We start from the raw sequence: 25,080 nt of genomic DNA, 5'->3' as shown, positions 1-25,080 counted from the left end.
TCTAGGTGGTCACAAAGCACCGAGCTGATCTCCCTGTGCTACGCGGTTGCTTCCCACTAGCTATCTATTTTACGTTTGGTAGTGTATATATGTCCATGCCACTCTCTCACTTTGTCACAGCTTACCCTTCCCCCTCCCCATATCCTCAAGTCCATTCTCTAGTAGGTCTGTGTCTTTTTTCCCGTCTTACCACTAGGTTCTTCATGACTTTTTTTGTTTTTCCTTAGATTCCATATATATGTGTTAGCATACTCTATTTGTTTTCTCTTTCTGACTTACTTCACTCTGTATGACAGACTCTCCATCCACTTCACTACAAATAACTCAATTTCGTTTCTTTTTATGGCTGAGTAATATTCCATTGTATATATGTGCCACATCTTTATCCATTCATCCGATGATGGACACTTAGGTTGCTTCCATGTCCTTGTTTGTCTGTACTTTTGGTTTCATATCCAAGAATCCACAACCAAATCCAGTGTCATGATCATTTCCCCTACATTTTCTTCTAATAGTTTATAATTTTAGGGTTTACATGTAGGTCTTTGACCAAATTTGAGTTAATTTTTGTATATGATATGAAGTAGGTGTACAGCTTCATTGCTATGCATGGAGATATCTAGCTTCCCAGCTCAATTTGTTAAAGAGGCCATCTTTTCCTAGTGAATGGTCTTGGCATCCTTGTCAAAAATCATTAGACTTTATATGCAAGGGTTTATTTGGGGGCTGTTTATTACATTGGTAAATATTTCTTTATGTCCGTATTACACTATTTTGATTACCATAGATTTGTAATAAGTTTTGAAATTGGGGAGTGTGAGACCTTCAACTTGTGTTATTCATTAAAAGTGTTTGACTATTCGTGTTCCCTTGAGATTCCATATAAATATTAGCATGGATCTATTTCTGTAAAAATGCCATTGGGGTTTTGATAAAGATCATACTGAATCTGTAGATCTCTTTGGGTAGTATTGACATCTTACAGTCTATGACCACAGAATATCCTTCCATTCGTTTGTCTTTAAATGTCTTTCAGCAGTGTTTTGAAGTTTTCAGTGTAAAAGCATTTCACCTCCTTGGTTACTCTTATTCCTAAGTACTTTATTCTTTTTGATGGTATTATATTTGTAATTGTTTTCTTAATTTCTTTTTAGGAATGTTCATTAGTAGTATATAGAAACACAACTGGTTTTGTGTGTGTGTTGATTCTATGTCATGCAACTTTGCCAAATTAACTTATTCGGATGGATAAATTGTGGAATCTTGTGGAATCTATAAGGTTTTCTACATACAAGACAATGTCATCTGTGAACAGAGATAATCTTCCTTCTTTTTGATTTGAGTGCCTTTTATTTTTATTCCCTAGCTGCTCTGACCAGAACTTGCAGTACTGTGTTGGATAAAAGTGACAAAAGTGAACATCCTTGTCTTGTCTATGATCCTAGAGGGAAAGCTTTCAGTCTTGTACCATTGAGTTTGATGTTAGCTGTGGGCTTGTCAGTATATGGCTTTTATCATGTTGAAGTAGAATCCTTCTGTTCCTTGTTTTTTAAGTGTTTTTTATCATGAAAGTGTGTTGAATCTTGCCAAGGGTCCCAAGGTGTCTCAGAGGTGGTGTTGGACTGCTGGTGGGTGGGGCCAGGGTCTAGCAGTGGGGAGGCACCCGGTGCTGGTGGCTGGGCTGGGTCCTGCCATGGCAGGCTGTGGTGGTCCTGGGCTGGTGTCGGCCCACTGGTGGGTGGAGCTGGGTCCCAGGGTCTCTGGCTGCAAGGCCTGGGGATCCTGGGGTTAGTGCCTCTGCTCTTGTGTGTGGGGCAGGGTCCTGGGCCCTCTGGTGGGCAGGGCTGTGCTGTGTTCCAGGTGGCTGTAGGCTCAGGAGGTCTTAAGGTAGCCTGCCTGCTGGTGGTGAGTGGGGCTTTGTTCCCCCCCAAGCTAGTTGCTTGGCCTGAGGCTTCCCAGTACTAGTGCTGACAGGCTGGTGGGTGGAGCCATGTCCCAGTGCTAATAAGCTAGAGGAGGATTCTGAAGTGGTGCTTCCCAGCATCAGTGTCCATGTGATAGAATGGGCTCCCACAAATGACTGCTGCCAATGCCTATGTCCCAAGGATGAGCTTCAGTTGCCTCTTACCTCTTGGTGATTAGCAGGTGGGTCTGAACCAGGCTCCTTTCAAAAATTACTGCTTCTTCTCTGGGTCCTGCAGCATGTGAGATTTTGTGTACACCCTTTAAGAATGGACTGTCTATTTCCCACAGCCCTCTGGGTCTCCTGAAAGTAAGCTCCACTGGCCTTCAAAGCCAGACATTCTGGGGCTTGTCTTCCCAGTACAAGACCCCCAGGCCGGGGAGCCTAATGTGGGGGTTAGACCCATTGCTCCTTAGGGAGAACCTCTGTAATTGTAATTATCCTCCGTTTGTGGGTTGCCCATCTGGGGTATGGGTCTTGACAATACTGCACCTCCACTCCTTCTACCTATCTTGTTGTGGTTCCTTTTTTATATTCTTGGTTGGAGAAGATCTTTTCTGTTAGATTCAGGTCTTTCTCATCAATAGTTGTTCTGTAAATAGTTGTAATTTTGGTGTGCCCATGGGAGGAGTTGAGCTCAGGGTCTTACTCTGCCATCTTGGCAACAAAATCTAACCCACTGTCAATTATCTTTTAAAGAGAAGTTTTTAACGAAAAACTCTACTAATATTTACCACATGTTACTATTTCTGATACATTTTTTTTTAATGTGTGTGTATGTAGATTCAGATTTCCTTCTGGTATCATTTCCCTTTTTGCATGAAAGACATCCTTTCACATTTTTTCCAAGTACCAGATGTTCCTCTACTTAATAGTTTCTACTTACTTGTCTTAAAGTTCACTGGTCCTTTTTCTCCATTGTCCAAATTGCTGCAGAGCTCATCCAATTAATTTTTACCAAGATTACAAACTCAGTCTTCCTTATCATGGGCAGTGGCTGAATTCTCTGCTCAGCTCTTTAGACCACAACTTTTACCTTTCATGGGTTCCTAGGAGTCTCACCCTGCACATGTTATTTAGGTGCCAAGGATTTGAGGGAACTGTGTATGCAAATTTTGAGGGATTTCCCACCTGGACATTTCTACCATCGTGGCAGCCCTGCTGTCCAGTTCCTTAGCCCAATAAGACTGATACTTTTTGCTTCAGGTCTGTCCCCTGTGAACCGATGAACTGAAAAGTGCTCTCAGAAACCAGCTGAATGTGGTTCTCAACCAGTATGCTTCCATTTTTTCAAGGATCATGACCATCTCCAGTTTCTGCTTACTACTGATTACTCATCTCTGCCTTCAAATATAAGCTACTTTGGCATTATTGGAATTAGAACTGAGTTGTTATTTTAAAAACATTTTTTAAAATGCTAGAGGTGTGAGCATCATTAAAAGTTATCAAAGTTACAGTAATTTAGTAATGCAAAAACTAAAAACAGCTTTTATTGCTGGTATAATTTTTTCCATTCAAATACTGCAAAGAATAAATGGGATTTTTTTTTTCCTTTTGCAGGATATAGCAAATGAAGAACACAAAAAAATTGAAGTGTTAAAGTCAGAAAACAAGAAGCTAGAAAGACAAAAAGGAGAATTAATGATAGGGTTCAAGAAACAGTTAAAATTAATTGATGTTTTAAAAAGGCAGAAGGTGAGTTTATCCTAAAAAACAAAGTTAAAATAAATCATAGATGTTATTTGGCTCTTTCTACTAAGATATTTAGTATTTCTACTTTAGATATGTTTATTTTGACATGCTTAGTCACAAAATTTTATCTATACATCAATGCAAGTAAATTAGAAATGTGGAAATAGGACTAGTAAATATAATACAGATACTCCCTAACTAAAGAAAATACCATATATAAAAATAACTTAGAGGATCAGTTTGCCTCTTGAAGAGTGAAAACTGATTCCAAACCACTTTTGTTCTGTTCACTACACGAGTTACCTAGTGGTAAGAGGATATGAATTCATGGCTTTGCCACTGTCCCTTTTTGCAAAGGTTAGGTATTACAATATTATTGAATTGCTCTCTCAACAGGTTGGTACAATACCAGCAGTGAACGAAGGTTTTTAGAGGCTGACCTAAAATGTCACATTTATTGTAATTAGAATTACACATTCCTACAACAAAACTTAATTTGATAGCATATTATACACACACTTTTATAAATTTCCTGTTGTTCTGTGGTCTACTCTTAACACTAAATTAGACAATATTTGTTTTTAAACACAGATGCATATTGAAGCTGCCAAGATGTTGTCTTTCACTGAAGAGGAATTTATGAAGGCACTCGAATGGGGAAATTAATAAGTGATCTACTTTTTAACCTATGGTGGATATACCCTTTATTTAACTTAAGTTGTAATGAATGGTTTGAGTTATTTTTACCCTAAGAAATGAAGATACTTGATAATGAAATCAAAATAATTCCAAATTCCCTGTGTAGATCTGGGTATGTAAAATTTATATCTAATTATTACAAAATGGAAATATTTTATAAAATAAAGCAATAGGAATTTAACTTTTCATTGTTATCTTTCTTATGACCATCTAGCCCTTTTTCAACTGCACTTGAATAGAAAATATTTTATGTTCTAGAGATGTAACTCTAGTTTGTAAATGATGTTTATACGAGAGAAACTGTTTCTGTTCTTATTTACAATTAAGTGCATTCACTAGTAAAGCACGTTGAAATTCCTCACTCGTTTCCTGTCTACTGGGAGAGGAGAAAAGTAAAGTTTTCCCTGGCCAAATCAGGGAAGTAAAGTTCCAAGACACTAACATAGATAGAAGTGGTATGGAGAGGTTAGTCTCCTGGGTTGTTTGATTTTATATATATATATTTCTCTATATGGAGTGTGGTGTAGAATTCAGATCTTCAAATTATTAGTACAAAAACAATAGTTTGATTAAAAGCAATCAACTTTGCCATTAATTTTGCAGTGAAAAAATACTCAGTAATTTAATTTTTATCAAAAACAAATGTTTTCTTACAAATAATTGTTTATAAATGATGAAATAGAGATGTTTTAGAAAATCCAAAGACAATGGATTCCTACCCTCACTGAACTGTAAAACAGAAGTTACACTGACATCTAGTGGTAACATACAAAAGAATCCAGGTTTACCAAATTTTGATGATGTCACTTCTCTTCACAAATTTCACTCCTTTTCTGATATACTTTTCTAAACTCTTCACCAAGCATATCAATATCATCCTCTTTTTTGAATACTCCCTACAAGAAAAATATTTTGTGGGTTACTGTGAATGCCAGAATAATTCACTAAATGTTCGTTAAGGCTAACAGATATACAGACATGAAATTTGTAAAGTTATTTCCCAGATAACAAAATCTATTTAATATATTTAGGAAAAAAATTTTTCTGAAATTATGACGATATATACGAAATATTCTTAGCCTGACCTGATTTCCTGATTTACCAGATCCTGTGTTAGAACTTGTCAGGAATCTGGGCTCTTCTGCTTTATTACTACAAGTACTACTGCTTTGATGGGCTGAATAGGAATTAATTTAATCCATACTATATATTCTACCCTTGTTTTGAAACAGCCCTACAGTATGATATGAGGGAGGTCAGGGTGAAGAGATTGAGCTTTGCCAGATTCATGCATGGGATTGGCTGTTGCCTCAGTTCTGTGTCTAATCAGCAAACATTCAATCTTGCAGGAAAGAATCCAGGTGTGGAGTTAAGCCAACTAATCTTAATCCCTTTAAAACAAAATTAAACTTGAATATTTACTTATTCTAAGAATCCAGAGAATAATTTAGGTCATTTGGAGCCACTAGGATCTAGGATAAAATCATTTTAGGTTATCATCAGGCTCTCCCATTTCCACAATTACTTTGCTACACAAATATATAAACCCTAAGACTCTCCCAGAATTATAGTCTAGTTTATGAAATTTATCAATTCCATATGGCTTTTGTCATTAATGTATCATTTTGTATTCATTAATCATGTCTATTACTATAAGGTCCTATGGACAGGTAATAAGTGTTCACATTTCTCTTTCTCCTGCCTTTGCACTGACTAAGCAAAATATACATTTGATTCTTTTGATTGAATACAGTATCAAATGGCATAATTTCTATATTTGAAGGATGGAAATTTTATTTACATGAGTCCAGATGTTTATGTGGCCTAGGAAACTCAGTTATTTTTATAGTCAACATATTTCAGACATACATGAAAATTTGCTATCTGATGGAAGTACTTTTAAAAACCAGGGTTACCTAGTTATAATGTAACCTCCTGCTATACAGCAGATCTGTCTCAGACTCAATTCAAGCATGTATCTGTGACTACTGATACCAATTACAAGGTTTTCCTGTGTATCACCAGACTATCAGAACTGCTATAGTTTTAGACTTCCTACACAGAAAGAGGAGAAAAGAACCTCTAAAATTTAAATTCAATAATTCCAGCTCATATTTAATAGAATGTGCCAAGACCAACTCTCTCATTTTGGAGATGTTCAATTACTGGCTCATATCACACTGTTGATTTGTAACAGTAAGAAGTGAGTGAAACCCAGGCCCTCCGAAATATATATATTTTTTATACAGCAGGTTCTTATTAGTTATCTATTCTATAAATATTAGTGTATATATGTCAATCCCAATCTCCCGAATCATCCCACTACCACAACCCGCCCTCCCCACTTTCCCTCCTTGCCGTCCATACGTTTATTCTCTACATCTGTGTCTCTTATTTCTGCCTTGCAAACTGGTTCTTCTGTACCATTTTTCTAGATTCCACATATATGCATTAATATACAATATTTGTTTCTCTTTTTCTGACTTACTTCACTCTGTATGACAGTCTCTAGGTCCATCCATGTCACTACAAATAACCCAATTTCCTTCCTTTTTATGGCTGAGTAATATTCCATTGTATGTATATACCACATCTTCTTTATCCATTCATCTGTCAATGGGCATTTAGGTTGCTTCCATGGCCTGGCTATTGTAAACAGTGCTGCAATGAACACTGGGGTGCATATGTCTTTTTGAATTATGGTTTTCTCTGGGTATATGCCCAGTAGTGGGATTGCTGGGTCATATGGTAATTCTATTTTTAGTTTTTTAAGGAACCTCCATACTGTTCTCCATAGTGGCTGTATCAATTTACATTCCCACCAACAGTGCAAGAGGGTTCCCTTTTCTCCACACCCTCTCCAGCATTTACTGTTTGTAGATTTTTTGAAGATGGCCATTCTGACCAGTGTGAGGTGATGCCTCATTGTAGTTTTGATTTGCATTTCTCTAATAATTAGTGATGTTGAGCAGCTCTTCATGTGCCTCTTGGCCATCTGTATGTCTTCTTTGGAGAAATGTCTATTTAGGTCTTCTGCCCATTATTTCATTGGATTGTTTTCTTAATATTGAGCTGCATAAGCTGTTTATATATTTTGGAGATTAATCCTTTGTCCACTGATTCATTTTCATCGTGTTTATAGTTTCCTTTGCTGTGCAAAAGCTTTTAAGTTTCATTAGGTCCCATTTGTTTATTTTTGTTTTTATTTCCATTACTCTAGGAGATGAGTCAAAAAATATCTTGCTGTGATTTATGTCAAAGAGTGTTCTGCCTATGTTTTCCTCTAAGAGTTTTATAGTGTCTGGCCTTACATTTAGGTCTTTAATCCATTTTGAGTTTGTTTTTGTGTATGGTGTTCTAATTTCATCCTTTTACATGTAGCTGTCCAGTTTTTGCAGCACCACTTATTGCAGACTGTCTTTTCCCCATTGTATATCCTTGCCTCCTTTGTCATAGATTAGTTGACCATAGGTGTGTGGTTTTATCTCTGGGCTTTCTATCCTGTTCCATTGATCTATATTTGTTTTTGTGCCAGTACTATATTGTCTTGATTACTGTAGCTTTGTAGTATAGTCTGAAGTCAGGGAGTCTGATTCCACCAGCTCCATTTTTTTTCCCTCAAGATTGCTTTGGCTATTCGGGGTCTTTTGTGTCTCCATACAAATTTTAAGATTTTTTGTTCTAGTTCTGTAAAAAATGCCATTGGTACTTTGATAGGGATTGCATTGAATCTGTAGATTGCTTTGGGTAGTAGAGTCATTTTCAAAATAGTGATTCTTCCAATCCAAGAACATGGTATATCTCTCCATCTGTTTGTCTCATCTTTTATTTCTTTCATCAGCATCTCATAGTTTTCAGAGTACAGGTCTTTTGTCTCCTTGGGTAGGTTTATTCCTAGGTATTTTATTCTTTTTGCTGCAATGGTGAATGGGATTGTTTCCTTAATTTCTCTTTCTGGTCTTTCATTGTTAGTGTATAGGAATGCAAGAGATTTCTGTGCATTAATTTTGTATCCTGCAACTTTACCAAATTCATTGATTAGCTCTAGTTTTCTGGTGGCATCTGAAGGATTATCTATGTATAGTATCATATCATCTGCAAACAGTGACAGTTTTACGTCATCTTTTCCAATTTGTATTCCTTTTCTTTTTCTTCTCTGATTGCCGTGGCTAGGAGTTCCAAAATAATATTGAATGATAGTGGCGAGAGTGGACATCCTTGTCTTGTTCCTGATCTTAGTGGAAATGGTTTCAGTTTTTGACCACTGAGAATGATGTCTGCTGTGGGTTTGTCGTATATGGTCTTTACTATGTTGAGGTAGGTTCCCTCTATGCCCACTTTCTGGAGACTCTTTATCATAAATGGGTGTTGAATTTTGTCAAAAGCTTTTTCTGCATCTATTGAGATGATCATATGGTTTTTATTTTTTAATTTGTTAATATGGTGTTATCACATTGATTGAAGAATCCTTGCATTCCTGGGATAAATCCCATTTGATCATGGTGTATGATCCTTTTAATGTGTTGTTGGATTCTGTTTGCTAGTATTTTGTTGAGGATTTTTGCATCTATATTCATCAGTGATATTGGTCTGTAATTTTCTTTTTTGGTAGTATCTTTGTCAAGTTTTGGTATCAGTGTGATGGTGGCCTCGTAGTATGAGTTTGGAGCATTCATTCCTCTGCAACTTTTTAGAAAATTTGAGAAGGATGTGTGTTAGCTCTTCTCTAAATGTTTAATAGAATTCACCTGTGAAGCCATCTGGTCCTGGAATTTTGTTGGTTGGAAGATTTTTAATCACAGTTTCAATTTCATTACTTGTGATTGGTCTGTTCATATTTTCTATTTCTTCCTGGTTCAGTCTTGGAAGGTTATACCTTTCTAAGAATTTGTCCATTTCTTCCAGGTAGTCCATTTTATTGGCATAGAGTTGCTTGTAGTAGTCTCTTAGGATGCTTTGTATTTCTGTGGTGTCCGTTGTCACTTCTCCTTTTTCATTTCCAATTTTATTGATTTGAATCCTCTCCCTTTTTCTTGATGAGTCTGGCTAAAGGTTTATCAATTTTGTTTATCTTCTCAAAGAACCAGCTTTTAGTTTTATTGATCTTTGCTATTGTTTTCTTTGTTTCTATTACATTTATTTCTGCTCTGACCTTTATTATTTCTTTCCTTCTACTAACTTTGGGTTTTGTTTGGTCTTCTTTCTCTAGTTCCTTTAGGTGTAAGGTTAGATTGTTTATTTGAGATTTTTCTTGTTTCTTGAGGTAGGCTTGTATTGCTATAAACTTCCCTCTTAGAATTGCTTTTGCTGCATCCCATAGGTTTTGGATCATCATGTTTTCGTCGTCATTTGTCTCTAGGTATTTTTTGATTTCCTCTTTGATTTCTTCAGTGATCTCTTGGTTATTTAGTAACGTATTGCTTAACCTACATGTGTTTGTGTTTTTTACGTTTTTTCCTCTGGAATTGATTCCTAATCTCATAGCGTCGTGGTCGGAAAAGATGCTTGATATGATTGCAGTTTTCTTAAATTTACAGAGGCTTGATTTGTGACCCAAGATGTCATCTATCCTGGAGAATATTCCGTGTGCACTTGAGAAGAAAGTGTAATCTGCTGTTTTCAGGTGGAATGTCCTATAAATATCAAATCTATCTGGTCTATTGTGTCATTTAAAGCTTTTGTTTCCTTATTAATTTTCTGTCTGCATAATCTGTCCATTGGTGTAAGTGAGGTGGTTAAAGTCCCCCACTATTATTGTGTTACTGTTGATTTCCTCTTTTAGAGCTCTTAGCATTTGCCTTCTGTATTGAGGTGCTCCTATTTTGGGTGCATATATATTTATAATTGTTATATCTTCTTCTTGGATTGATCCCTTGATCATTATGTAGTGTCCTTGTCTCTTGTAACATTCTTCAATTTAAAGTCTATTTTATCTAATATGAGAATTGCTATTCCAGCTTTCTTTTGATTTCCATTTGCATGGAATATCTTTTTCAATCCCCTCACTTTCAGTCTGTATGTGTCCCTAGGTCTGAAGTGGGTCACCTGTAGACAGCATATATATGGGTCTTGTTTTTTATCCATTCAGCAAGCTGTGTCTTTTCGTTGGAGCATTGAATCCATTCACGTTTAAGGTAATTATTGATATTTATGTTCCTATTACCATTTTCTTAATTGTTTTGGGTTTGTTTTTGTAGGTCCTTTCCTTCTCTGGTGTTTCCCACTTAGAGAAGTTCCTTTAGCATTTGTTGTAGAGCTGGTTTGGTGGTGCTGAATTCATTTAGCTTTTGCTTGTCTGTACAACTTTTGATTTCTCCATTGAATCTGAATGAGATCCTTGCTGGGTAGAGTAATCTTGGTTGTAGGTTTTTCCCTTTCATCACTTTAAATATATCATGCCACTCCCTTCTGGCTTGTAGAGTTTCTGCTGAGAAATCAGCTGTTAACCTTATGGGAGTTCCCTTGTATGTTATTTGTCGTTTTTCCCTTGTTGCTTTTAATAATTTTTCTCTGTCTTCAATTTTTGTCAGTTTGATTACTATGTGTCTTGACGTGTTTCTCCTTGGGTTTATCCTGCCTGGGACTCTCTGCGCTTCCTGGACTTGGGCAGCTATTTCCTTTCCCATGTTAGGGAAATTTTTGACTGTAATCTCTTTAGATATTTTCTCTGGTCCTTTCTCTCTCTCTTCTCCTCCTGGGACCCCTACAATGCAAATGTTGGTGCGTTTAATGTTGTCCCAGAGGTCTCTGAGGCAGTCTTCATTTCTTTTCATTCTTTTTTCTTTATCCTGTTCTGCGGCAGTGAATTCTACCATTCTGTCTTCCAGGTTAGTTATCCGTTCTCCTGCCTCAGTTATTGTGCTATTGATTCCTTCTAGTGTATTTTTCATTTCAGTTATTGTATTGTTCATCTCTGTTTGTTTGTTCTTTAATTCTTTTAGGTGTTTGTTCTTTAATTCTTCTAGGTCTTTGTTAAACATTTCTTGCATCTTCTCAACCTTTGCCTCCATTCTTTTTCTGAGATCCTGGATCATCTTCATTATCAATATTCTGAATCCTTTTTCTGGAAAGTTGCCTATCTTCACTTCATTTAGTTGTCTTTCTGGGGTTTTATCTTGTTCCTTCATCTGGTACATAGTTCTCTGCCTTTTCATTTTGTCTGTCTTTCTGTGAATGTGGTTTCCCTTCCACAGGCTGCAGGATTGTAGTTTTTGCTTCTGCTGTCTGCCCTCTGGTGGATGAGGCTATCTAAGAGGCTTGATGGGAGGGACTGGTAGTGGGTAGAGCTGGGTGTTGCTCTGGTGGGCAGAACTCAGTAAAACTTTAATCCACTTGTCTGCTGATGGGTGGGGCTGAGTTCCCTCCCTGTTGGTCGTTTGGCCTGAGGTGACCCAGCACTGGAGCCTGCAGGCTCTTTGGTGGGGCTAATGGTGGACTCCAGGAGGGCTCATGCCAAGGAGTACTTCCTAGAACTTCTGCTGCCAGTGTCCTGGTCCCCACGGTGAGCCACAGCCCCCAAACTCACACCTCTGCAGGAGACCCTCCAACACTAGCAGGTAGGTCTGGTTCAGTCTCCTATGGGGTCACTGCTCCTTCCCCCTGGGTCCTGATGCACACACTACTTTGTATGTGCCCTCCAAGTGTGGAGTCTCTGTTTCCCCCAGTCCTGTCGAAGTCCTGCAATCAATTCCCGCTAGCCTTCAAAGTCTGATTCTCTAGGAATTCCTCCTCCCATTGCCGGACCCCCAGGTTGGGTAGCCTGACGTGGGGCTCAGAACCTTCACTGCAGTGGGTGGACTCCTATGGTATAAGTGTTCTCCAGTTTGTGAATCACCCACCCTGCAGTTAAGGGATTTGATTTTACTGTGATTGCACCCCTCCAACCATCTCATTGTGGCTTCTCCTTTGTCTTTGGATGTGGGGTATCTTTTTTGGTGAGTTCCAGTGTCTTCCTGTTGATGACTGTTCAGCAGTTAGTTGTGATTCTGGTGCTCTCACAAGAGGGAGTGAGCGCACGTCCTTCTACTCTGCCATCTTCAGTTTCCCCCCGAAATCTTAATACCATGTTTTTTTCCCCACTATTAGAGGTTATGTGTTAAATGTCACTTACTTTAGGGAGATATCCTAGTAATTTTGTAGCATGTTCTTTGAGAAGTTTTAGTCTTTCTTCTTCAATAATTTCATTAATACATCCTTGCCTTCTTTGCTGCAACTGCCATTCCTCCAGTTCACGTTGCTGGAAATATAAATAAAATTTATTTTATTGTCACAAAACACATTAAACTAAGAATTTGTCCAATAAATTTGTCTAATTTACTCTTGCAGTAAATTAGATAAAACTGATAGGTACTAGATAATATATATCTTTTACACTATATATATATATATATATATATATATATATATATATATATATATATACACACACACACACACACATATATATGTATATATTATAGTCACTATTTCTTTAAAGTTACAAGAAAAATCCCAGTTATGCCTGGGATTTTAGGGAGGCAAGTACATATTTTTAGGACAAGTATCTTCATTACCAAGGAAAAAAGATTCAAAGAAATGATTTCCTAATTAATTCAACAAATATTTATTGCATGCTTATCATACTTCAGGTACTGAAAGCAGCTTACAGTGTAAGACGAAAAAAAAGGTAGATAAAACAGAATAGGGATATCTAAAAGATAAGTACTGCCATATAAAGTTTTGTAAAGCCTGTATGAAGCACAAGAGTAACAGCAAGAGTTCCAACAGGAGAACCAGTATTTCTCAGGCAAGAGTTCTGATACAGGGACTTCCCTGCTGGCACAGTGGTTAAGAATCCGCCTGCCAATGCAGGGGACATGGGTTTGAGCCCTGGTCCAGGAGGATCCCACATGCCACGGAGCAACTAAGCCCCTGCGCCACAACTACTGAGCCTGCACTCTAGAGCCCGTGAGCCACAGCTACTGAAGCCTGCGTGCCTAAGAGCCCTGCTCTGCAACGAGAAGCCACCGCAGTGAGAAGCCAGCACACCACAACGAAGAATAGCCCCCACTCGCCGCAACAAAGACCCAACACAGCCAAAAATAAATAAACAAACAAAAGTCTGATAGGCAACCACACCAAGCTTCTGTGCCATATAAATATGGACAAGATGACTAGCTTTAACACGTTTTAGAGGTTAAAAGAACTCTTAAGGAAATATATCCAAATAGTCCTATTGGATAGGGAAGGATACTAAAGGCAGACCACTGAAAAAACATTGATGAATTTCTGCCAAGAATTACTTTAAAGTAGTATTAATGCTAAACTTTTCTTTGAAATCACTAGTTTAAGTCATGTAAACCAGCAAGCAGGATATCTGTCTTTTTTGCTACAGTGAGAGGCAAGCTTCTATATAACCTCTTTAAAGTTATTGAATGAAAATACAGAAGAATGCTAGGACACAGCCATATCCAATGCCAGTTAAACCTGGAATTGCTTCTCAGGAGAATATTTTGTCTACTGTCATGTCAGATTCATTTGTATCACAGAATTAGAAGTATCACTGACAGTTAATTGAGAAAAGACTTACACTTTCACCCATGTTGCTACTGAATCAAAGGGTTGAGTTGGTCTTAATTATTTTATCTCTAAGATGAAACAGGGTAATAGAGTTTACCATAGAATCACTATACCTGAATTTTTTTTTAGACTACATTTCTAAGGCTCCTTTAGGGTCAAATGTGGTCACAACAGGACCCGGATTTTGCCAATGGAATATAAGCAAAAGTGTCAGATGGCAGTTTCCAGGATTCAATCTTATATCCTTTGTCCCTTCTGCACTTCTTCCATCTGCTGCTTGAAACATGGATATGAAGGTTGAAGATCTAATTTAAACCATGAAGATGATGGCTATATCCTACAGAAGCCATAACGAAAAGCTAGAAGGAGCGTGGGTTCCTGAAGACTGTGAATAAAGCCTCAATTTCTAGACTTTCATGTGAGGGAATAGTAAACCATCTACTAAGCCACTGTTAATTTGAGACTACTTGTAGCCAAGCATCATCCTAACTGATCTATTCCTTACAATAGGGAGGTCCAAGAAGTTCTATAATGTTATGAGAAAAACTCACTCATTAGATTTTTGTCCAGTGATATATATGGGCTCTAATTTGGGTGTAATACAGGATTTCCCTTCTTAGGATGTGGTAGACCACATTAACTGTTCATCCTAAAAAACATTTTTATAGTTAATTAGGGTAAATATTTTAGAAAGGTATGAAACCAATTTGTTCATGAGGACAAAAAAAAAAAAGAGCCTTATATGATTGTGTAATAGAATGGATTCATGATTCTATGATCATGAAAATTCATCCTTGCCCTTGGACCAGAATAGAAATGTGACCCAATCTCACTGATACTTAAAACTAAGCCCACAGCTTCATATTGGGAACATTTACAATTAAAAAAAAAAATTAAGATACAAATTTTTTGTAAAAGTATTTATGCTTTAGGTAATATTTTCAGATTTCTTCCATTTACAGCTGTCTTGCTAACTTTTCCAATAGCTTTCAGATTAGCTCTGTAAGCCATGAGATAGGACAGTCACAGTCACTGGTTCTACCTCTTTCTAGACAAGGAGTATTCAAAGCTTTCTGGTCAATTTCAAAATCCTTTTAATTTTCAGTCTCCTTGATCCCTTTGCTCTGACCAGGCAAAATGCTAGGTGCTTTATAGGTAATTATCTCCCTTAAAGGTTACAGTAGATAATGGTTGGTTTATATCAAAGCTACGGAATTGAAGTTTTATCCAGTAGGAATCCACTTAAGTTAAGCAGGAGGAGGACATAATGAGATTTTTTTTTATACCTTGCTAACTGGTAGCAGATGCCACAAGGAGACCAATTATAAGTCAATTTCAGTAGTCCACAGAATGATACTGAATGTCTAAATTAAGTTATGGAGAAAAGAAACTGAATTTATGAGGTGGAATCAATAGGATTGTTGAGGTGGAATCAATAGGATTTGATGGCTGACTAAAAATTATTAGGTAAGAAACAGGAAGAGTCCAGGAATGATTCCAAGGTGATAGCATATTCACTCAGTCACCCAAGCCTGTCTTTAACCAAGATTGAGGCTACAGAAATTGGAGAAGGTCTGTCTGCTACATTCACTTTGGGAAACCTAAATTCTAAGGCACCCACAAGATTTCCAACTGTGTCCTTTAGGCATCTGGAAATATGGCAAAAGAACTACAGCATGAGGGGACTTTCCCGGTGGTCCAGTGGTTAAGAATCCGCCTTCCAATGCAGGGGACGTGGGTTCAATCCCTGGTCAGGGAACTAAGATCCCACATGCTGCGGGGCAACTAAGCCCGTGGGCCACAACTAGAGAGAAGCCTGCACTCCACAACTAGCGAGAAGCCCAGGCGCCGCAACGGAGAGCTTGCACGCCACAACGAAAGATCCCGCATGCCGCAACTAAGACCTGACACAGCCAACATAAATAAATACATAAATATTTTTTTAAAAAAAGAACTACACCGTGAGTTGATTAAGTATAGAGGAAAGCCAAAAATTGAACCCCAAGTCTCCCAACACGTCATTGCAGCAGTCAAAAGAGCTGATCTCTCTTGGTTTTCTGTGACTTCCAGATTCTCTTATCTTTCTGACCATTTCTTGGTCTTGGCAATTTTTTCTACTACTTCCACCTCCTAACTAGAATGTTCTCCAAGTCTCAGTCACTGGCCCTCTGATTGTTTCTCATTATAATATATTATTTGGAAGAATCATCTTAGTTTGAAACTCTCTGTGCTACTTAATGACAGAAATGCTTGTCTAAGAATACTTGACCTAAGTTTTCTTCTTCTGTTCAACTGCCTTCAGGACTTTTCAACTTGCGTTTCTATTTCAAACTCAGTATCACTAAAAATGAAGTCATTATATCTTTTTGCTCCAATTCAGAATATAACAGCACTTGTATTCCTTGAGTTTCTCATGTTTGAAACTTTGAGAGTTATTTTGACTCCTTCCTCCACTCTACCTTATATGGTCCAAAAAAATCATACAAGTCTCATCTATTCTTCCTTTAAAAATATTTAAACTCTCCCCTTTCTCTCTCCTTCCACTGCTCTGTTAACCTATATTCCAGGTCCTCCTCTCTTCACTCTTAAATTACTACTTTCTCCTCTTGTTAAAGACCATATTATGATAACCAGTTTCTACTGTATCATGTCCAAACTCCTCTGCCTATTATTCAGGTTTCTCCACTTGATAATTCCATATGCTGCCAACTTGGAATAGCCTTCCTCTGTCTTCTTTTATTCATTTTGTATGTATTTCCAGATAAATCCACATAGTTCTGTCGTAAAGGTATTGCACACTAGTAAATCCCACACTACCACATTCTACAAATGTTTACATTGTACATTTAAGAAATATATTCTTAATATAGTGCTATATATAGTCGAGTCTTTTGGGTATCTAGACATTATTTTCTTTTGCTAGATTAGAAGCTACCAGAATGAGCTTTTATTTGCTTTGGTTCCCTCACCAACACTCAGCAGAATGCCTAGCAGATCAGTATCTGTTGATTATAAGAATATCTTGAGATTTCTTTTTGTCTACCCATGCAGGAAAGATCAGCATTATGATATTAATTTAATAATCCCAGCTCTGCCACTTACTTGCTGTGAAACCTTAGGCAATACATATAATCTCTCTATGCCTTAGTTTCCACATCTTTAAAATGGGGGTAGTAATAGTACCTAACTCACAGGGTTGAAAGTTAAAAGTTATTACTTTGCTTTTAATGAGTATAGAATAGTGAATGACATATGAAAATGCTCAATAAATGTTAGTTATTATTACTACCACTTCTATTACTACTTAAAAATATTTGCCATATGCCTAATCTGTACTTTTCATATTTAGAGCTCTTTATCTTTTCAAAACACTTACACATTTTCTTATTTGGTTCTTAAAGTATTATTTCAGTTTTACAGATGAAACACAAATAGACAACTCAATGTGTCCAAAGTCACAAACCTAGTTTCCTCACCAATTCTTAAATCCACACTTCCAGCTAAGAAATCTTCCCCTGGGCCTCAAAATCAATGTGGACAAAATGGAATTATATACTCCACTCCCTCAAAATCTGTTTTTCTTTGTACATACTCTTTCTGTAGCACATCACCCACCACTCACTGAAGATGGAAGTACATAATAGCATTATTTATTAGTAGTGGCCTAATTCTTCTCTCAACTCTCCAGAACTAATTGGTCACCAAGCCCCATCAACTCTACCTTCCTAACACCTCACAGATGGATCCCTTCTCTGTTCACATGGGTTTTCATCACCTATCACCGGGATAACTATAATAACTTCCTTACTGATCTTCCTGTCTCTGGTCTTACTCCCCTCACATCTGTCCTCAACATTGCTACCTGAGTCATCTTTCCAAGTGCAGATCTTATCATGTAGCTTTCTTAATTCTTCAGTGGGTCTCCCTGGATAAAGTCCACCATTAAAATAGCAGCCAGGGCATTCATGATCTGTCTCCTCTCTGCCATACCAAGATGTCCATGTCTGTATAATTATCACCACATGCACCTGATATATCTTTATAATCATTGTTTTTAATGTGTTTTTCTTAACCAACACCAAAAACTCATAGATGATATGGACTTAGTCTTATATATCTTTGTGTTCTCAACACCAACCAATGTCTAACACACAGAAAGCATCAATAAATATTTTCTAGATTCATTGATTAACAAGTGGTCAGAAAATTTATATATCATATGATTAGTAAATGGATATCTAACACCTGGCACATAAACGGTTCTCAGTTAAATGTTTAGTGGATAAATAAATTAGCTGGTTGCTATTCAATAATTACCAAAAAAAAAGCCCAAAATACTTTTCCTTACTTTGTCTGCAAGGAACTGGTTGCGACGCTCTTCAATAAGTTTTTCCACAGCCCTCTTGTGTTCTAGTTGCTTCATTCTTTGCTTCTGAGCATTCATTAATTCTATTCGATCATCCTCAGCAAATTTCGCCAGCATAGCTTTTCTAAAGATCTCCTCTTCCTCTTTTGCAGCCTGAAGTACTAGTTCCTTCAAGGCCATTTGTTCCATAAAATTTTGCTTCAACTCCTTTTGCTTTCTCAATTTCTCTTCTGCTTCTTCCTAAATCACAATACATATAAAAGTTAATTCAGTAACTATTTCTTTACAGCAGATTTATAAAGATAGGGTAGGACAGAGTTTGATTAAGCTTAGTGTTACAATATGAAATAAAACTGAAAAATTAAGCCTTTTCAAGATAACACTTTGCCCCATCCTTTAAAAACTAATAGTTGGGCTTCCCTGGTGGCGCAGTGGTTGAGAATCTGCCTGCTAATGCAGGGGACACGGGTTCGAGCCCTGGTCTGGGAAGATCCCACATGCCGCGGAGCAACTAGGCCCGTGAGCCACAACTACTGAGCCTGCACATCTGGAGCCTGTGCTCCGCAACAAGAGAGGCCACGATAGTGAGAGGCCTGCGCACCGCGATGAAGAGTGGCCCCCGCTTGCCACAACTAGAGAAAGCCCTCGCACAGAAACGAAGACCCAACACAGCCAAAAATAAATAAAAATAAATTTTAAAAAATACCAAAAACTAATAGTTACACAAAGTACATTTACCCTTGGATTGCCTCCTATTACTTATTTTACATTTTAATTAATATATATTTACCACCTTGTTTCTGTAGTCAGAATTAATGCATTAACTTTGAAGAGCTGATATAAAAATTTTTTGCATATCTCAGTTTATTAAATCTGTCATCTGTATAATTTGTACCAACTATGAATCATTCTAGAAACTTGCGTTCAAATCACTGACAAATATTTTTCAGAACAATAATCTAGCAATGACAATCAGAAGTATTTCAGGGAAATTCAAATTTACCTGAAGCAGTTAAAGTCCTTTCCTATAAGGTTTAATTTCCCCAACATTTTATTATGAAAGAATTCAAAAAATACAAAGAATTTTACAGTCATCACCCATTTTTGCTTTATCATCTATCTATTCAGTTAGGACTGATGTAAATTTTAAATCATTTGCTAATCTAACCAACTTCGCTCAATTCTAATACAAGCTCCAGGTAGGCCAGAATCTTCTAAGCATTCAAAATATTGCCTTAACAACACCCAGATGGCCAAGGTTCTTACCTACAGATAACACAAACTATAAGGGATTTACTATAGGCCATCAGGTGGCATACAGAACTTCCAGGAAGGCCAGGGAACCAAGCTGCCCTCCCACTGCTCAAGTCCTATTATGGTAACTCTGCCTATGGTAACTCTGACTGCTATCTCATTTTGCTCACTTCCATCTTCACACCTTGAAGTGGGGGTGATGACTGTTGCATATAACATGGTTCATATGAAGAATTCTAGCTAAAAGAAGAGAAATATAATTTTAACTTTATAGTCTTTATAATAAAGACAAACGAATTTAAAACGGGGTAGGATGTGGTAGGAATAGGAGTGGGTTTTAAGTGAGCCAATCTGCAGTATCAGTTACAGCAACTTTGTTCATTATATTGATCATTCAGCCTCTTTTTCTTCATTTATCCTATCTAATCCTCTTTTCAAATCCTACCTCCTCCATAGTCTTCTCTAATCACTCTAACTCAAACTTCTCTTTGTGAGCTCTTATACCATTTAATGTTCCATCATTTAATTTTATTCCATATATACATGCCTCATCTCCTCACTAAAAATAAATTCATAGATGGCATATCTTATTTTCCTTTGGGATGCTGGGCATGTAGTGATTTTATAATATATAGTTTGTGTTTATTTGCCATATATTTCATAGAAGTCAAAGGCTCACTTAAGGCAGAGATGCTGTGTCAGTTAGCTTTGAATTCCTCCAGAGCTTATCATAATACTTTGCACAGAGAAATTCAGTACATATTGAACTAAATGAACTGTTGACACTGCCTGGCAACCATCTCCCATACAAATTTTAGTTTAATCCAATGGTGAAGACATCTGGCTAAAGAACAGGGAAGAGTTTGGCAAAACAACACAACATTTATTATGTTTTTTCAACTGGAAAAGTGTTCATGTACTCTGATGTGTCTGGATCAGGATTATGTAGTTACATAATATGAACTGTATAATTTTCCATCCTTTTCTGTGTTCTAAAACCCATTATGTGGTTTGAGGAATAGCTGTTCACTGAAGGTTTGAAGTAATTTGCTGTAAAACTACTCTGAAGCTGGAAACTTTTTAGAGATATCTTAGTCTGGGTTCTCCTCTGAAAGCAGAGCCTTAAACAAGGACTTATATATAGATATTTTACCAGGGAGGGAATCTCAGTGGTGAGGGACAGAGTAAAACAAGGAAGGAAGAAAAGCCAACACAAGGGTACATCACTGAGCTGGTTACCACCTCAGACAACGGAGGCTTAATCCTGCCAGGACCCTGTGAGGAATGCATGGAGCACCTTTTAGGACCTTCCCAAAGGCCGCCAGGCAGAGAAGAATCTATCCCTCAATTTCTGTCCACTGTGGGTTGAGGGATGCCCCAGAGGATGTTACCTCCCTGCCCCCCCACACACCCCTACACTTTAGGAAGCCGTCAGCACAGAGTCCGTCTAAGCCCTCACAACTGTTCCCCACAGCTGTCACTGAAATCAGAGGTGAGACTGAGAAGATGTGAGGCAGGGCACGAAAGTCTTGTGATAGAGGAAATATCCTTAATAATCTTATTTTGTTTAGTTTTTCTACATTTTTTGAAATCACTGTATTTTTAATGCAGAAAATTGTGCCATTGAGCTTTTCGTTTTATTAGTAGATAATTGAATAACTTTTCACTATTTTTCTAATCTACTCTCTTAATAGACCCTTTATTCCTTCAAATTTTGTTTTCACCTTTTTTTCTTTATTATGTTTTGCCAGAGTAAAATCTTTTTCCCCCCAATATTAAGCAACTGGATTAATAAATGCTAATGTGTTCTCCTGATTTTTGGTTTATTTCTACTTATATCTTTATTATTTCCTTCCATATTCTTGCCTCATACTTGAATTTATATTGTTTTCTCAGTTATTGAGTTGGTTGCCTACACAGTTTTTTCCAATATTTCTCATTTAATAATTAATTGCCTGATAGATTTTTATAGGTCATAATCTCATCCTCTGAATTTTCTGCAAATATCCTCTTCAACCAATAATTGACAAGAATGTTTTTAGATTTTCAGTTAGTAGTTTAAAATATTTGTTATTAATTTCTAGTGATGTTTAAACACCCTTTCCCCTTGTATTATTCCAGTAAATTTTCTTTGGTGATCTAACAGCTTTTAAAGTTACGTACTTCAATACAATGTTACGTGGAACATTAAATGTTCATTCTGTTATACCTCCCTTGGTGATTATACCTTTTATCTGTGGTATCTGGGATTCATTTGATGTTCCACTTACCTAGTGATAACCCTGCCTACCTGCTTCCCATTTGGTCATATATGCCTGTTATGCCTTCCTCCATCATTTTATTCTTAATGCTTTTGGGTTTATTTGACATTAGGTATCTATAAGTGGATTACATTAAGATTTTTTTTTTTAAAAACTGGACACATTTTATATTCTTACATGCAGTTAATTAAGGATTTACATGAAATGTTTTGATATTTTACATGGTATCTATTTCCTCCTTGTTAATGAAACTATCTAAAATAATGTTCCATTTTTATATAGCTGATAATAATAGTACTAATAATTAATAGTATTATTAATAGTATTATTACAAATAATAGTACTAATAGCTATAATTTATTGTATACTTGGCTATTCATATATCTTGTTTTACAAACTGTTCAAACTTTTGGGAATTCCCTGGTGGTCCAGTGGTTAGGACTCCACACTGTCACTGCTGAGGGCATGGGTTCAATCCCTGGTCAAGGAACTAAGATCCTGCAAGCCGTGCAGTGCGGCCAGAACAAACAAACAAACAAAGTGTTCAAACTTTTGGCTCATTTTAAAAAACTGGGGGGCTTCCCTGGTGGCACAGTGGTTGGGAATCCGCCTGCTGATGCAGGGGACACGGGTTTGAGCCCTGGTCTGGGAAGATCCCACATGCCGTGGAGCAGCTGAGCCCATGCGCCACAACTGCTGAGCCTGTGCTCTGGAGCCCATGAGCCACAACTACTGAAGCCCGCACACCTGGAGCCTGTGCTCCGCAACAAGAGAAGCCACCACAGTGAGAGGCCCACGCACTGCAGCGAAGAGTGGCCCCTGCTCACCACAACTAAAAAGAAAGCCTGCACACAGCAACGAAGACCCAATGCAGCCAAAAATAAATTAATTAATTTTTTTTAAAATGGGTTTTTTATATTCTTTTATCAAGTTCTGAGTGTTCTTTATATATTCTGGATAAAGGTTATTTGTAAGATATACATATAGGGAATATTTTCTCCCAAACTGTGGCTTGCATTTTCATTTTCCTAACAATGTTAAGAAATTATTAATTTTTTAAAAAAATTTATTTATCTATTTACTTTTTGGCTGCGTTTGGTCTTCGTTGCTGCATGTGGGCTTTCTCTAGTTGCGGCGAGCAGGGCTACTCTTCTTAGTGGTGCACGGGCTTCTCATTGTGCTGGCTTCTCTTGTTGCAGATCATGGGCTCTAGGCACGCAGGCTTCAGTAGTTGTGGCTCACGGGCTGTAGGCACGCAGGCTCAGTAATTGTGGCGCACGGGCTTAGCTGCTCCGTGGCATGTGGAATCTTTCCGGACCAGGGATCGAGCCCGTGTCCCCTGCCTTGGCAGGCAGATTCTTAACCACTGCACCACCAGGGAAGTCCAGAAATTATTAATTTCAATGTAGCAGTTTATAAACTTTTTTTATGGCTCATGACTTTTTTATCCTTCTAAAAAAGTTTTTGCCATTCTCAAGTTTATAACAACCTTCTCTTATGTTTTTTTCTAGAAATTTTTTAGTTTCAGCTTTTTTGTGTTATAGCATGATAGAATATAACAAGTGTTGGCAAGGATGTGGAGAAATTGGAACCCTCCTGCATTGGTAGTAGTCATGTACAATGGTGCAGGCTTTGTGGAAAACAGTTGGGCACTTCCTCAAAAAATTAAACACAGAATTACCATATGACCACTGCTAGGTATTTACCCAAAAGAATTTGAAAAAGATATTCAAACAAAAACTTGTACACAAATGTTCATAGCAGTAACGTTCATGACAGTCAAAAAAAAGGTGTAAACAAACCAAATATCCATAAACTATCGAATGGATAACAGAATGTTACATATCCACGCAATGGACTAGTATTCAGCCAAAAAAAAAAGGAATGAAATACTGATACCTGCTACAAAATGGATAAACCTCCAAAATATTATTCTAAGGGAAAAAAATCCCAATACAAATGATCACATATTGTATGATCCCACTTATATGATATACCCAGAATAGCCAAATTCATAAAGACAGAAAGCAGATTAGTAGTTGCCAGGGTCTAGGAGAGCACAGAAAGGACAGTGACTGCTTAATGCAGGTATCCTTTTGGGGTAATGAAAATGTTTTGGAACTAGACAGAGATGATCGTTGCACAATATTGTGAATGTACTAAATGCTGCTTTAAAACAGTTAAAGTAGTCAATTTTATGTTACATGAATTTTACCTCAATTAAAAAAAAACTCTTTAAGGAGAAACACACAAATCCACAAATATGTGGTTAGAGTCATCAGCAATCCTCTCTCCACAACTGATATAACAACTAGACAGAAAATCAGCAAGGATATAGAAGAACTCAACAAAACTATCAATCAGTAGGATCTAATTGACATTTATAGACCATTTCACCCAAAATAGCAGAATACATATTCTTTTCAAATGTTCACAGAATAAATTTAAAGGAAATAAAATCATATTGAGTGTGTTCTCTGATCACAATGGAATCAAACTAGAAATCAATAATTTTAAAAAAACACAAAAATTTCTGGACATTTGGGCACTAAGTAATAACACTTTTAAGTAATCCATTGGTTAAAGAGGAAGTCTCAAGAAAATAAATACATCAGAGTTAATGAAAATGAAAACAAGACATCAAAACTTGTAAGATGCAACTGAAACAGTTTTGAGGGAAATTTATAGCACCAAATGCATACATTTAGTAAAATGCATTTATAGCATTAAGGACATGCATGTAGGAAATGTCTCACATCAATAATCTAAGCTAAAAACAAAACAAAACAAACAAAAAAACTACATCCTAACCAACAAGGACCTACTGTTTAGCACAGGGAACTATTCTCAATATCTTGTAATAACCTATAAGGAAAAAGAGTCTGAAAAAGAATTTTAAAAATAATAATAATCTAAGCTACTACACCTCAGGAACCCATAAAAAGGAAGCAGAAGGAAGTAAATGAAGAGCAGAAATCAACGGAATTGAAAATAGAAAACCAATAGACAATATCAATTAGGCAAAAGGCTGGCTCTCTTTAAAATATCAATGAAATTGAAACCATGAAACTCCTAGAAGAAAACACAGGGGGGTAAGTTCCTCTATATCAGTCTTGGTAATAATTTTTTGGATTTGACACCAAAAGCAAAATAAACAAGTGGGATTACATCAAACTAAAAAGCTTCTGCACAGCCAAGGAAATCATCAACAAAATGAAAAGGCAACCTATGGAATGGGAGAAAACAATTTGCAAATCCTTTATCTGATAGGAGTTAATGTCCAAAAT

At 37.0% G+C, this 25,080-nt stretch overlaps 2 protein-coding genes across 8 annotated transcripts in view; one reads left to right on the top strand and one right to left on the bottom strand.

Moving 5' to 3' along the window:
• Positions 1-4,511, top strand: part of TEX9 (testis expressed 9) — a 261,325-nt gene extending 256,814 nt beyond the window's left edge. For 4 of the 6 annotated variants that reach the window (XM_057542209.1, XM_057542208.1, XM_057542210.1 and 1 more), the window contains 2 exons: positions 3,524-3,658; positions 4,247-4,511. In XM_057542209.1, the coding sequence (XP_057398192.1) occupies positions 3,524-3,658; positions 4,247-4,321 (210 nt within the window). In that variant the 3' untranslated portion in view covers positions 4,322-4,511. The remainder of the gene's footprint in view (positions 1-3,523; positions 3,659-4,246) is intronic. The other 2 variants (XM_057542212.1, XM_057542211.1) reach the window with 1 other exon arrangement.
• Positions 4,512-4,562: 51 nt separating this feature from the next.
• The window catches only part of MNS1 (meiosis specific nuclear structural 1), a 94,245-nt gene continuing 73,727 nt past the window's right edge, over positions 4,563-25,080 (bottom strand). For both annotated transcript variants that reach the window (XM_057542206.1, XM_057542205.1), the window contains 3 exons: positions 18,261-18,518; positions 12,465-12,590; positions 4,563-5,250 (listed from right to left, as the gene is read on the bottom strand). In XM_057542206.1, the coding sequence (XP_057398189.1) occupies positions 5,158-5,250; positions 12,465-12,590; positions 18,261-18,518 (477 nt within the window). In that variant the 3' untranslated portion in view covers positions 4,563-5,157. The remainder of the gene's footprint in view (positions 5,251-12,464; positions 12,591-18,260; positions 18,519-25,080) is intronic.

Source organism: Balaenoptera acutorostrata, chromosome 3 (genome assembly GCF_949987535.1).
Source record: "Balaenoptera acutorostrata chromosome 3, mBalAcu1.1, whole genome shotgun sequence".
Taxonomy (NCBI): Eukaryota; Metazoa; Chordata; class Mammalia; order Artiodactyla; family Balaenopteridae; genus Balaenoptera; species Balaenoptera acutorostrata.
The sequence above is the reverse complement of the archived record's forward strand: the minus strand, read 5'-3'. Positions and strand labels throughout refer to the sequence as shown.